This window comes from Phalaenopsis equestris, unplaced genomic scaffold (assembly GCF_001263595.1).
Source record: "Phalaenopsis equestris unplaced genomic scaffold, ASM126359v1 Scaffold000477, whole genome shotgun sequence".
NCBI lineage: Eukaryota > Viridiplantae > Streptophyta > Magnoliopsida > Asparagales > Orchidaceae > Phalaenopsis > Phalaenopsis equestris.
In genome coordinates, this window is record NW_018164918.1 from 118,852 (window position 1) to 135,249 (window position 16,398).

The window sequence follows — 16,398 nt, forward strand, 5'->3', positions numbered from 1 at the left end:
ATTTCGTTGTAAAGTCCTATTCTTTTGACCTCTTTGAAGACATTATTCCCTGATTTTTATCGAGAGTTTTCTTAGGTAACCTAGGTCATTTAAGATGTAATTAACTATAGGAGCTTGCCCTTATAGGAAGTTTTTCCGAACCCAGCTTAAAATAAACCCTATTTAATTATTTGTATTAAATAGGGGAACTTGTCGGCAAATAAAATGGTTTCGCAGACCCAAACGAATGTCATATGTTTTCCTAGTTTATTTGATTGAGCCTCATCCTCAAGTCTTATGTTTATCCCTCAGGATAGATATATGATTTGAGGTAGAGCGCTCTTTCATTTAAACTGTGAAAAATAAATGTCCTTCCGAAGTGGGCGACCGGATTTCAATTCTGGTGACCGAAAACTTCTTACGAGCAACTCTACAACCAAAAATAGCGCCGACAACTTCTGGCGACCCCGCTGGGGACAAGCTTTTCTCTCCATATAAATTAAGAAATATTATCTTCACACACATTATACTGATATTTTTATAATCTTGTCATTTGACCACCTGCATGCAGGTAGTGTTTCTTTATCTGCACAAGCTCAACTTGTTTATATTCTATTTTAAAATTAGCACTTCCATTTCAAATGATAGTGTCAACAAAATTCTTCCATAAGTATAATAGTTGGACAAACATTTTATTTCAGAGTGAGATGACTAACTTGAGCTCAGGATTTAGGACTCCATATGACTGTTAATATTAATGACAGGTGCATCCTAGGCATCTTCAGTTATTATAACGAACTAATCCATCAAATCCAAAAATTGAATAGAAGAGAAACGATTGCGAGCAGTTCAACGGAACTTTCTCCAAAGAATGAACATTAAAGTCAGGATCTTCCTTCAACCCAACCTCAACCGGGAAGGGTAGATGAAGGGCATTGATGCCGGACTAACAGGCTTGTCGATAAGAGTATTTGGCCTTCTGTTCGTATTTTTAATTCTATAGTAGGCGTCATTCTTATCCCACTTGATTCTTTGCGTTACTTTCACGGAGATTTCTATTGGATGTGCTGGTCCTATGACGACTTATGTAAGTAGGTTCAACCTTCGAGTTTGCTTTTGTGTGCTTATTCGAGAATCTCTTGCCATTTTATTTTCTTGCACTTTTTTGACGTGTAGTTGTTACTTTGATAATTGTTACTTTATCTTATTGACCCTTAAGATCTAGCCATGTAGTTGTTACTTTATCTTATTGACCCTTAAGATCTAGCCATCTATTTAATAAAAAATATAATTAATTATTGCTTGCTCAGCCATATATTCTATAACTATTATAAAGGCAATATAGGAATAAACTTTTCACACTGCTTTGAAAGCACATGATTTTCTTAAAATTATTTTACGACAGATAGAACTGTGTACGGTATACTAAAATTATTTTTACGACAGATAGAACTGTGTACGATATACTGTGAAAAGTAAATAGCTCAGTTCAGCTTGTGAAGTTAAGAAACCTCTATAAATAAATAAGTGCAAAATGGATACGCTTAAAAAAAATAATAATGCAAATATTTCACGATGGCTTTTATTGCAACTGATTTATCACCTGTAAGCCCCATGACACTTTTCTAAGAGGTTTAAAAACAAAAGCCGATCTGAATTTGTAGTACTTTTCTGGTGTTCCATGTTGTTTATGCTAAATATTAGATTGATCTATCTACTCTTATATGTTGTAAAAGCTTAGAGAATTGAGGATAATATAAGGTGGCCCGTAGGGAGTCCAAAAAAATATTTAAGATGCTAAGAATTCTGTTTTTAGTGAGAACAGTAAGATTTATAAGGAGGTTTTAAAGGGCACTTTAACCTTAAGCAAAATTTTTCTAATTAAGCTCTTCTAAATCTTCTAATGTTCATTCGCATTGTCTCATCATAAAATTGAAGCTCAAATACTTCTGTGATAAGAACTCCCAACATATGATCAATATAATGACAATCTAAATATAAATAGTAGGATTAGTAGTATCAAAGCAATGAAAAATAATATTTTCGTAGAGTACCAGCTAGCAAGTAGGAAATAAATTAATAATTACAACCATAAAACATACAATTTGGTTTACTAAACTTCAAGTAAAAGCTACAGAGTTAGCTTCTTCTTCAAGCTTATACATATAGAATACGTTATATACTATTAGTATTAAAAACTTCTAAGTTTGCTAAGGAATGAACTAAAATGTGAAAGCTTAAATTACAAGCTTCTACTATAGAAATACCAGATTCATTTAATATGTATGGGCAATCAAGATAGATGATAGTAGGTATTATGAAATTTAGTTCTAAATTTACTAGTAATAATATTGAGTTTTTAGCAACAATAAATTATAGAAGAAAAATGATTATACTTTTCTTTAAAACAAGTCTTTTATCCTTTAAAATCAAATATGGAGATTCAAATTTTTTGACTTGATACTTCTTAAAATCTCACCCAAATAATTAACTCTTAAATACGCTTGAATGATTTCTTGCCTATAACAGGCTTATGAGCATTGACTGTATTTGGTCTATTGGTAGATGTGTTTAGGAATATCGTAAATTTCTCTTGCGTATACATTGATGATATCCTAATATTTTTCCGTACAAAAGAACAATATTTTTCTCACCTCTATATAACTTTAAATTATTTGAAGCTCACGGTCTTGTTATATCAAAGAAGAATATGGTTTTATGCTCTCAATATTTTGAAGGTACATAAATAGGAAAGGGAAAGATCAAATTACAACCACATATATCAAATAAAATTTTAGATGCCTCACAAACTAGAAGATTTGAAAGTTTTGATAAATTTCTTTGGATTGTTAAACTATGCTCGGCGATATATAAAAGATCTTTAGAAATACTCTAAACCTAAAATTCTTGTTGGAAATTTTTCAAGAGAAGAGGGAGATTTGAATTGTTGAAAATTTTGAAGAGAAGGAGAGTTTTATTATTAAGTTTTGCTTAGTAGTTTTCAGCTTATATGACAACAAGAAGTTATGCCTATTTATAGACATGCGAGACTAAATTTAGAATCTTCTAAACCCTTACAATTATTTCTAGAAAAACATACGGTAGATTCTTTCTATTTAAATATTTTAGTTTATTCTCATTTAATACAAATATTCTAGAATGTTCTAGTTAACAATATATAAAATATTCTATAATATTGGAGAAGTAACAACAATCTTATCACTCTTTAATGCGAATTTCAATTACTCTAATCATATTGCGTAACAATTCAAATTTTCCTCTTGGAAGTGTACTTGTTAATGTCTGCTAGTTTTTCTTCAGTTTTGCAATGTTTGAGTTTAATTTCTTGATTTGGTTCAACTTATCTAATGAAATAATATTTGATATCAATATGTTTAGTTCTGCCATGAAATATAAGATTTTTTGTCATTGTTATAGATGATTTCCTATTACAATAGATTTATGTAGTTCTTATTTGTGACTTCCCCATATCTTCTAATATGTATTTTAGCCATAACTTGGCTTGTAGTTGTAGCAGTTGCAATGCTTCAGGTGGTGATTGTGCAACAGTTGTTTGTTTCTTTGATGCCCAAGAAAATATTCCTGAACCCTGTATGAATGCATATCCTAAGGTGCTCTTTATGTCATCCATTGATCCAACCCAATCACTGTCAGTATATCCAATTAGTTTTGAGTTAGGAATGAATTCATACCAGATGCCATAGTCCCTCGTTCCTTGTAGATAGCTAAGAACTCTTTTAGCTACTCCTTGATAAACTTGGATTGGACTTTGCATAAATTTTGAGAGTGGACTTGTTGCATACATGATGTCTAGTCTCGTCGTTGTTAGATAAAGTAAACTCCAATGAGACTTCAATTGAATGTGTTGCCAGGCTTCGATGCATTATCTTCTTTCATAAGTGTCTTGTTTCTAGTGGAGTAGCTACTATCTTGTAATTATTCATCTTAAATTTCTTTAAAAGATTTTTTGTATATTTCTGTAGTAAGATGAAGATCTCTCTTTTATTATGAATTACTTCTATCCCAAGAAAATAATGCATCAGGCCTAAATCGATCATCTCGAATGTCTTCTTTAAAATATTTGATAATCTTCTCATTATTTTCTCCATAGATGGGATCATCTACATATTGGGAGACAATGAGAGCGTAGTTCATACCTTGAGTTTTGATGTATAATATTGGCTCACTTTTGCTCCTCCTGAAGCCTTGCCCTATGAAGTAGTTGTCAATTCGACTATACTAAACCCTTGGGGCTTGCTTTAATCCGTACAAAACCTTCTTTAACTTGAGAACTTTGTCTTCTTGACCTTGTAATACAAAGCCGGTTGTTCCACATAGATCTCTTTTTTCAAGTAGCCATTTAGAAATCCATATTTGACATCTAGTTGATATATCTTCTACTTGTTTTGCGCTGCAAGTGCAGCTAATGCTCTGACTGTATGATGTCATGCAACTGGAGCTAATATCTCATTATAATCAACTCCAAATTGTTGTGAGTATCCCTTAGCAACTAGTCTTGCTTTATATTTTTGAATTGATTTATCAAGATTGAGTTCTGTCTTGTAGATCCACTAAACTCAATTACCCCTTTTTCTTGTGGTGAGTCTACTGGCTCTCATGTTTTATTTTTCTCAATCATTTTTATTTCTTCTTCCATAGCTTTTCTCCATACTTCTTGCTTTGAGACGTCTTCAAATCTTTTTGGCTCCATGATTGTCAAGTTACAATGCTCATAGATTTTTGCTAGAAATTTGTTTCTTCTAGGTGGTGATTCTGGAGATGGGTTTGCATCTTGATCTATCTCTTGCATAGGTGCTTATGTTGATAATCCTGGTTGATTATTGGCTTCTTCAACTTGATGTGTTATTGGCGCCATGTTGACACTCATTTCTAGCATCTTCATCAAATTCCACATCTCGCCTAATGATAAGCTTCCGTGTTCTTAAGCTATAGACTCGATATCCTTTAGATTGAGTACTATAGCCTAAGAAAATTTTCTTTTTTTTTTCATTTAATTTACTTATTTTTTCTTGTGGAATGTGAACATAACAAATGCATAAAGACTTTTAGATGTCTAGCTGAAGGCTTTCTTCCATTCCAAGCTTTAGTTGGTGTCTTGTCTTTCACGACTTTAGTTGGACATCTATTTAGTAAATAGACTGCAATATATACAACTTCTTCCCAAAATTTTTTTTGGAAGAACCATATCCATTAGTATGATTTTTGCTATTTCCATTATAGTTCTGTTCTTCTTTTCAGAACCTCCATTTTGCTCTGGCGCATATCCAACTGTATGTTGTCGTTCAACGCAGTCATCTTCACGAAATTGATTGAAGTTATTTGAGGTATATTCCTTACCTCTATCACTTCTTAGTGTCTTCAAGTAACAACTGCTTTGTTTTTCAACATAAAACTTGAATTTTTTAAAAATCCTAAATACTTGTGATCGTTCTCGCTAGAAATAGACCCAAGTCATTTCTGTTTAGTTATCAATGAAAATGATGAAATTTCTGTTTTTCTCTAGTGATAGAGTATGCATTGGCCCACAATGTCAGTATGAACAAGTTCTAATGACTCCTTAATTCTCCATGCTTTGCCTGATGGAAATCGTTGTTGATGTTGTTTGCTGAGCAAACGTCCTTCACATACATCATTGATTTCTTTTATTGTAGGGAGATCTTTTATCATGCCTTTTTGGTGGAGAATCTTTGACCCATGGAAATTGAAATGCTCAAGTCACTTGTGCCAAAGCCATGACTCATCTATTTGTGTCTTCATTGCCATTTTATTTATGCATCTTCACTGAATAGGAAAACACCTTCTCTCTTTCATCTTAATCTTTGCAATTTTATGAGATTTGTTCTGCTTGTCGTGTATTGCGCGAACATCTCCCTCAAAATTCAAAGTGTATTCTTTCTCGATCATTTGACTCTCACTGAGTAGATTTTGATCGATGTTTGGGACTAAAAGTATATCATTGATATATCTCTTCTCTTTTCTTGTGTTAAAAACTATGGTGCCTCTTCTTGTTGCCTCCATAAAATCATCATTTCCTATTTTGACTTTTGCTTGATTTTTCATGACTACAAAATATTTCTTCATTTTTTTCTTATGTGATTATTACAACTACTATGTATATACCATGTATCTTTATTCTCTTCTAGTGCAACTTGACAAGCATAGAAATTTTTTTTTCTCCTCACTTTTTTCTTATGAGAAATTGACTTGTTGATTTTTTTTCAATTGACAAATATTTCTGTGTGCCAAAATTTCTTACAATTTTGCCACCATGATTTTTCTTTAAACTAATAATCTTTCTCCAAATGACTTTTTCTTTTGCAAATTCCATAGAGGATTTTTGTTACATTTTCCTTGATTATTTTTAATTTTAAAATTTTCTTGTGAATTTCTACCACCTTTTGATTTAAGAGACCGCAAATTTGTTTTAGATTGAAAATCATTTTATGTAGTTTTGCTCACTTCGCCTATTCAATCTTTCTAATATGCTTCAAGAGAGCTCATTAATTCTGTTGCTGATGAAGTTTCAAGATCCCTTGATTCTTCAATTGTATAAATTGTTGTATCATATTTTTTTATACAAGAAATTAATATCTTTTCTACTATTTCCTTGTCACAAATGGTTGTTCTATAGGATTCATTTGATTAACTTTTTCCTTTATCTTGAAATAGTAATATTTTGCGGTTTCTATATCTTTCATTTTAAGATTTTTAAAATCTTATTTAAGATTTGTAATTTGATGGAGCGTACCTTCTTAGTTTCTTGAAACTCCTACAATAATGTGTCCCACACTTGTTTTATAGTTTTTGTGCCCATGTTTCAAGGAAATATGTCATTTGTCATTGCTTGTTGTGAAGCAAATAATGCTTGAGAGTCCTTTTGTTAATTCTCTTCAAGTGTCTTTTTTTGATTTGTTGAAAGAGTTGAAATTTATTCTTGAGCATTGAATCCTTCTTCAACGACCTTCCACAAATTTTGAGAGCGAGAATAGGTCTTAATTTTGGTGGAAAATCGTAATTTTTTCCATTGAAGATTGGAATCGGGGTAGATAAGCGGTTGGAGTCAGTCATTGTAGAGATATTGAAATAATAGAACACCCAATTAATACTTGAATGAATCTCTGATAACAATTATTGGAAATTTTTGGAGATAAGAGGAAAATTTGGATTGTTGGAAATTTTAAAGAGGAAGAGAATTTTATTACTAAGTTTTGCTGTGTAGTTTCCAGCCTACATAAAAACTACAAGTTATGCCTATTTATAGACATGAGAGACTAAATCCAAAATCTTCTAAACCCTTATAATTCTTTCTAGGAAAACATAGTCTAGATTCTTCCTACTTAAATATTCTAGAGTATTCTCATTTAATATAATATTCTAGAATCTTCTACTTAACAATATATAGAATGTCCTAGAATATTGGAGAAATAGCATCAATTATCACCTTTATATAACAAATTTTCTTCGATGGGGGCTAGAAACAATCAAGAAAATATATTACTTATTTAGTAGATTAAGAAAAAAATGATAGAACTTTCTTATTAGGTAGATAATAAAGATGTAAGTGTTGGTCTCTAAAATATTTAAAAAAAAGAATAAAATAAAAAAAGAAGCTTTTAACTGCTCCCGCTCCGAAATACAGAACTGATCCCACTCTTCTCATTCTCTCGTATCATTGTACAAATGAAAATTTAAAAAAAATTATGGAGGAGACAAACAAATATTGACGAAAAAAACCACACATGCCTCTCCAACCATAAGTCTTCGATCTCCTCGTCTCCTTCTTCGCGACCGAGGATAGTGAGGAAACCAACGATTTGTTACAATCTCTAATTCGATTCATTTCGATTCTCGTTCGCCCCCTTTCTTGTTACGACTTGCAAAAACAACATAAAATCTTCCTTAAAGTGCAATATTGTCATATACAATACAAAATACTGGTATCAACAAGTGAAAAATTATCAACACATCAGGCTGACATTCCGTGCCTCCTAACCGGAGTTGATACAGGGAGGCTATCGAAAATTTGAGTGATTTAGACTTGTAATCACTTTAAAACATTTGAAATTTTGGACTTGTAAAATAGAATAAAATGCGTCTTACTTCAATTTTAAAATAATACGAAAATTTGAGTTTTTAAAATATAGTCTATTAGGATTTTAAAAGTACTCAAGTCTCGGGCTTTTGAGATTTATGCTCATTTGGCTTTAAAATATTTTAAAATTTGGGCTTTTAAATTTAAGCTCGTAGGGTTTAAAAATATTTCAAAATTAAAAATTTTAAATGTTTAAAATCTCACCATCGAACTCGCAACGTGTCTGCTAGCTAACACAAGACTGTGCTGCTTAAAACCTGAAGATTGCATGTGATAATTTCTAAATAAAAGCTCATAGTTTCAAAATAACTAAATCTTTAAGGCGTATACAAGCTTCATGGTTACTCCTAAGTCAAATGCAATGATTTGAAATATATGAATATATTTTGATACATTTTTTGTACTCTCTTAATTGTGTATGCCTTAGGAGATTCATATAGATAATAATTAGATACATGATTTCAAAATCTCGTGTCCTAAATTGCAAATCACTACTATGGTTTAAAGATTACACAAGCCTTCAAAATCTCCAAATTTTTTATGTTATTCAAACATATTAAATATAAAAGTCTTTATGTGCTCCAACCAATGTATTGAATGCTCAAATAATAAGTTCGAGAAAGCAGCGCAAGCTAAATGAGCTGCATTGTCTATAAGATATGGTTATAAGTCTCATCTAACTAGTTCGATTCTCCTTCTTGTATGGACTAGAGTTGACAAGTCTAGTAAGCTTAATAACGTCCACATCTCAAAGATACAAATTTACAAGTCCAAATCATCAAGTGTAATTCTTCTCATTGTAAGGATAGGAGCCGATAGGACTTGTAACCTAAAAAGAAGAATTTAACTGCCCCTTTCAAATATAAATGTTTTAAATACTTAACACCCCAATAATGACCGTGTAATCGAGTATTTCAACCAGAGTGATCAATCTTTTAAATCAAGATTTTAATGTAGTGAACTAAAACAATAAAATTAAAATTAAATCACTTAAGGTTTAAAGTAAATTCCATCCACCTTCAGCAACAGTTTGTCAAGGGTGAGAAATTTCTAACTGACTTTAGCTCACAAAGAGTTAATGTCATATCAAATCTATCAATATATTCACAATAAAAATAATCGCATGCTAGTAACGATATGACACGAGTTCTCTATTTGCATTGTTTCACCGCTGAATGACACAACAAAGTAGCGGTTACGACTAAAGCCTTCTAACCAAGCTGTTGTCGCCAAATGACACGATTATATTACGATCACGACTGCAACCCGTATGTTCCTCAATGACTTTCTATCTTTTGAGTTGTGAATCGTAAGAGTTCAATTAATTGACACAAAACCTTCTGTTAGCTAAGGTCAACGTAAATTTATCTTTTTAAACAAACATTCACCCCAGATTTACAATGATACCTTAGACGACGCAACCCATGACTGTCATTTTGTTAGGTTGGGTGGACTATCTCCTCTGACTAAGTAAATCAGCGACAATGACAACCCAGGATGATGAAACTATGTGACCTTGATCGCTTCCAGTCTTCATTTCCCTATCATCCGTTTTAAGTTTCAAGTGATGAATTTTAAAGTTTAAATCCAAAGTGTGTCGCTATTATATGTTGAATATTCAATTACTAATTACTAATCTTAATCAAAAGTGCTTTATTGTTATTGAGAGGGGTAATTAATCATAAAGGTTTACGCCTATGGAAAATCTCGAACTCCAGATAAAAAATCATTACAAAATGAGGGCAAAATCTCTGGGTAGTCTCTTATCTACAATCTAATCTGCCCTCTGAAAATTAGACCATCTAAAGCTCTCTCAACACAAAACAAAATAACAATAAATATAGAGAGTTCTCGAGGAGCGGTTAGATTTTTTGGAGCCCACAAGAACCACTTGACATAACCACCTTTCTGACTTCGTGGATAAGTAACTTGGCTTTTTCAGTAAGCCAAATATGGAACTTTCCTTCACCCATAAGTAAGAGGCTTATGGAATATTCTTCTGGGTCCACCACTATTCCTCATGATGGTAATCATTGATATTTAACCTGCGATAACTTTCATGTAATTTTTTATTTTTTGTAGAGAAATTCAAAAGATAACAATAATTATTAGGCAGAATTATCCATGTGTATTCTTTCCGTAGTAGTTTCTACAACTAAAGTATAATCATAAAAGTCTCTCTTCTGATTCCAATGCCAATCATCAGTTTGAACTGAAGCTCTCTAATGATCTAAATGGACTTGGAGGGGACAACTAGATAGTCGTCATCTCTCTGATTAGGGGCAAATTTATTCTTACTATATCCGAATGACTCGTAAATTTAGAAGTTCTGCCATTTTCTTATTGATCTGCTGAAGTAGTAATATATCTTCTTGATTGAATTTTCTAGTCCCCTTCAAAGAATTTTAGGGTATTTTGAAAGATTTTTTATATGTGGCCTGACATAGTCTAGAAATCTTAAGAATGTTCTTAGAAGTTTTAAAGCTTCTGTAGAGATATAAAATTTTCTTTTAGATATGTGGTTGTAATTTGATCTTCCCCTTTTCTAATTCTGTACATTGAAATTCAATACGCTGAGAACATAAAATTATCTTTTTCTTTGATATTATAAGATCGCGACCTTCAAATAATGTAAAGGCTGTATAGAGGTGAGATAAATGTTCTTTTTTTTATGGAAAAGTATCAGGATATCGTCAATGGATACACGAGAAATTTGAGATATTCATTAACATTATTTATTTTTCTTTGAAACACTTGAGAAGCATTTTGAAACCAAAAGACATTACTATCCATTCTTAATTCGCCAAAACCCAGATTTAAAATTAAATTTGCTAAACCATCTAATATTTTGGATTTTGTTAATTGATTGATCCTTTGAAAGTATCTGTATCTATCAAATTCAACATTATCATTTAATCTTTTATAAGTGAACACCATTCTAGACTGTTCCTCATTTTTTTTTTACCTTTTTTCATTACAATCATAGCAGGACTTCTATGTCTAGATTCTGATTTTTTGGATTAGTCCTAGTTTTAGTAATTGAGCAATATTTATTTTGTATTCTTCGATTTCTCAATTATCATATTTAATATCTCCTCTTTTAATGTTCATGTCATGATTTAAAATTTTGATTTCTTCAAAATTCTCATAATTATTTTATATTTCATAGGATTTTCTCCTATTATTTCCAATTTTTCTAAATTAGAAATAAAATTATTTATACCATTTTGTGTCACTAGTTTTGTCATCTGAGGAGTAAATAAATGCTTTAAATCAAATGATTCATAATTATTGGAAATTTCATAAGAGTTTATTAAATCATTAGGGATATCATAATGGACTAAAGCGTCATCATGCATATTATCAGAAACTTCTTCAGGTTTCTTATTTAATTTACAAGCTCCAGGAAATTCAGAGAGACAATCTTTCATAGGAGAAAGTGTTGTTTCATGGGATCAATCTATTGTTGTAGGCGGTTATTCTTGGTACCACGCAACTAAGAGGACTCCGAGAAAACAAAATGGAAGACGATGGGGGCAGTAGTGGAATGCTTGAAATGTTGAGATAGTCGTTGGTACCATTAATCCCCCATTGGATTTTTTGAAGAAATTAAGACCTAAGATTAATTTAATGGAAAAATGATCATCCGGAGGGACAGGACGAATCCATATTTCATCCATAGTATAGGGTTTTGACCATTTGATGATGTGTCTTTTTAACAGTGTGTTAATTCATCTATAGTTCCATCAAATTGAGCTGTGCGTTTAGGTTTGACAGTTTTAATAATATATATTTCAGGTATTAAAGTAGTAGAATTAGATCCAATATGTATGACTGCAGGAAGTGAAATTTCATGGTCATGAATATTTAGTTTGCAATTACTTGAATGTAATGTAATATTTCTGGATTAGAAATAATAGTTAGTTTTTCAATGCCAGGTTCTAAATCTACATCTTCTCCATTATCAGCTAATCCATGTTTTCATGACAAGTATTTATCATACTTTGGGCACTCATATCCTCTTTTCTTTTGTCATGATCAAATCTTCTAAAATTCTCTTAACTTTTTTTCCATCAAATTTACTTTTTGTTCTAATATCCTTACTCTTTACTCTATAATAGGGTGGGTTTTTTTATGTTCAGGTACACCTTTTGGATATGAAATTTTATATTTTTCATGGACACATTTATAGCATGCTTGTGTATAACATTTCTTACATTTATATCTTCTATCAATTGCAGGATACCATTGACAATATTCACATTTTGTTGTCTTCCCCAAGTCCTATTCGCTATTCATGTATACAATCATCAATATTTATATATTGGAATTCTTTATCATCCAAAGCGTCCATGAATCTTGTATTACGGGGTCTTCTAGAATATTATTCATAAACTGATATAATACTAACAATCTTATTTTGATAAATACTTCCATACAGACTAACACGTAAACTTGCATGGAAAACATTCACGTTGTTACTTCCAAAAATTACTTGAAAGTATTTATAGTGGTTCGATCACATTAAACATCAATCATCTGATGATACGGTTAGGAAAGTAGACGTTTAAGATGATCTTAATTTATTAGAATTAAATGAAAATATGAGACTAAATAGGACACAATGGAGAAAAATGATTTACGTAGCTCTCCCCATTTAGTGGGGTAAATGTTTGTTATTGTATCTACTCATATATGTATGTTTTTAATTCCAGAGCAATATCTTAGACGTAATCCAGCTGGATCAAACCAGCTTGTATGGTGGATCATGGAGAATCGACTAGAATACTTCAACCGGTCAAAGAATATGCTCGGCCAAGTGAAAATGCTTACCTTCTTATCCGATATACAATCTAATCAGTGGTTATCTTGGTGCAAAGAGGAGAATATTAAGTTGAAATCACAGCCTATGATAGTCCCTCTTTCTGTTAATGATGAATTGGCCTTTGCTGCAGGCATTCCCTGTTCTTTAAACACACCTGCTTTCGGTGCTGAGAAAATGACGGAGAAGAGGGACTTCTTGAGAATTGAAGTTCGTAAAGAGATGGGATTGTCTGATAACGATATGCTTGTAATGACTTTAAGCAGTGTAAACCCTGCGAAAGGCCAGCTCCTGCTTCTCGAAGCAGCTCATTTAGTTACCGGGAGGAATGTTTCACAGCGTGATCCTATCATCATAGAGAGTGAACTTTCGCTTCATTTTATTCAGAACCAAACTGCGGTGGCGGAGCATTTGGAAACTAACCAGACTGGCAATGCAGTAGTAGTGAAACGAAAACCTACGAGCAAAGCTTCGAAGAAGCGAAAGAGAAAACGCTCTAGATCAAATAGCCTTTCCTTGCTCGATGATGCTGAGACTGCAAAACAAGATCAGCGGAAGTTGAGGCGTTTATTATCTGACAAAATTGGGGCCGAAGAACAAAGTCTGAAGATTCTAATTGGATCTATTGGATCAAAAAGCAATAAAGTATCTTATGTAAAAAGAATTCTAGGATTTCTTTCTCAGAGTTCAAACATGTCGAAATCTGTGTTGTGGACTAGAGCAACTACTCGGGTCGCCTCACTATATGCTGCAGCAGATGTTTATGTAATTAATTCCCAGGTAATCATCTTCTTTGAATGCTTAGCAATGCGATTTTGTTTGTGTTAATTTTTTCTTAAGGATTTTAAGTCATTTATTTCACTGAGGTTAACTGTACTTTTTATCTATTGTAAGAAAAGATGACATGCACCATTTTTGATCTGAAACCAATGGTGACCGTTGCAAAGGTTTGAACATTTAGTTGGTGTTTGGTAGCATACTATTAAGGGGATTTAGGGATGGATTTCAATTAAATTTAGCAAAACTCCAAAAGAAAAAAAAATGAAAATTAAATTCAAGGCTCCGTTAAATCGAAAATTTTTGCGTTCTATCATTTCTCATCGCTTTTCGTCTCTATTATGACGTAAATCTGAATTTAATAAATCTGAATGAGAGATGAACTTAAAGGATTTATTCTACCATCGACGGAATTCATCTCCTTCGCAGGATTTATTAGATTTACTAAATTCTATTTAAAATAAATCCCGATTGCTGCCAAATACCACCTAACATGAGAACTACCTTTGGGTAGATGTTATTAGATTTTATGGTAAATAAATACAAAACTGTTCTATTTTATTATGGACATTTATAGAGTTGTATTTCTATTTCTTACTCATTTCCGACTAGCGATTCCTTTCCTTTTTGGGGTCCCCCGCCCATAAATGATTTGATCGTCAAAGTCTGTGAATATTCTGGTGGGAGTGTAGTTTATGGAACATTTTTGGTAAATATAACATTTTCTATCTTCATGGTCTCGATAACTTTCTATTTGAAGGGCATCATTTTTTTGTAATTATAATTCTAATTAATAGGACATCCATACCACTCAATTCCTTGTGTATTTACATATCTAACATTTAAACATCAATTTTTACATTTATGGCACCTTACTTGGGTGTTAAAATGTGTATTACACTTTTTGAAAGCTAAAATAGTTGTATTTTTGATGTGATATGAGAGATTTAGGTGATATAAATGTCAAAAGCAAATTTAGGTGTTTTAGATTTATAAATACATTGGAATTGTGTGGCATATATTTCATTATATAAAGTATTAAATCTATTGGTTGAATATTAGGTAGCTTATCTATTAGAAAACTTGATATTAGATAACCTAATTTGAAGAGATCTAATTACATGATTTTTTCTATATTAGTTATATTTCTAATCTATACAAAGAGGAGTGTATATAAATATGTAATATATACTTTCAATTTTGGAATAAGAAGAAAGTTTTTCCATTAGCTAATATAAAAACTCATCATCTAGATTGCTCATTTATTCTGCTTCGTCTGCATCATTTGGATCGCTCGATCGACATCGTTCTACTTGTTAGGTTCATCCGTTCTGTCTGCTTCAACAGGATTAGGACATCTCCCATTTGGATCGCTCGGTCGACATCGTTTTGCTTGTCTAGTTCACCCGTTTTCGTCTGATTTTGCCGCTCTGTTCGTTTGTCTGCTTCATTTACTCGTTTGAGTAACTCATCAAAGACTACAAGATTAGGGCATCGAACGAACGAACGTTAGCTTCGTCATCTTCTGGAACCTCATTATTCAGCTGCATCGTCATTCAGAAGCTTGTTGCTAGGCTTCATTTTCATCGAGAAGTGATTTAGTTTGCATCATCTTCTTCTGCTTTGACTTAGTCTCCAACTTCTTAGTCATGAAGCAGCTCTTCAGCTTCGTCTTTGGCTGTCGTAAAGGAATGGGCTGCACTTTCGTCTCTTGGAGGATTGAGATCGACTGAAGCTTCAACTTCATCTCTGTCAAACATTAGTCAGTGTCGTCGTTTTAAGGAGTCCTGTAAGTTCGATTGGACTTATTGATTTGATGGGATCAATTGGATTGGATTAGTGGATTCAATGAACTTGAATAATTAGTGATAATCATGGTTGTGGAACAACACCTCATTTTGACAAGTTTGGTGGTTAAAATTACAACTTAAAAGTTAAATAACATCAATTATTTTTATTGGGATAAAATTGTGAGACTCCACTTAAGAAGTACATCTCAAGAGAGGCACCTCACTGAGAGTCTCCTAGTTGAAACCAATCAGACTTACTATGAATGGATGAGAATTGTTGCCCAACTTTTTATACAAATATGGAACTCTATCGAATCTGATCCATCTGATCATATTACTCATTGTGATTGTGTGAAGGTTGCGATGAAGAAATTTGCATTCTTGTTTTATGGAAGAGAAAACATATCTCTAATCTTTGATTTATTCAATAAGTTCTATTGAGCTGAATCAAGGGTCAATCACTTAACACATATCATATGCACTTTAACGTATTTATGAAGAATTGAATGCACTATTGCCCTTTAGTACTTTTGAACCTAGTAGGCTCAAAAAGAATAAATGACTATTATGAAATTTATAACTGGCCTCGAAACGCAGGATGAAGGTGTTGAATCATAGATCCTATCTGACTTGGGAGTTACAACTGACTATTATGAAATTTATAACTGGCCTCAAAACGCAGGATGAAGGTGTCGAATCATAGATCCTATCTGACTTGGGAGTTACAACTCTGAGGGAAACTTATACTAGAGTGTTGCGTACTATTTTGAGTTTTTAGGCTTCATCCGTACAATAACCTAGTGCTCTTGCTAGCCAGAAAAATGCACGTACAGTAAATTTCACTCTCAGGGAAATTACGAAAGTGGAACTCCAAATTTTGGAAATTAAGGCTCGAG

General features: G+C 32.3%; 1 protein-coding gene across 1 annotated transcript in view; it reads left to right on the top strand.

Moving 5' to 3' along the window:
• Positions 1-16,398, top strand: part of LOC110027987 — a 41,347-nt gene that overhangs the window by 11,826 nt on the left and 13,123 nt on the right. The window contains exon 2 of the mRNA XM_020729662.1: positions 12,829-13,715. Coding sequence (XP_020585321.1) covers positions 12,829-13,715 — 887 coding nt within the window. The remainder of the gene's footprint in view (positions 1-12,828; positions 13,716-16,398) is intronic.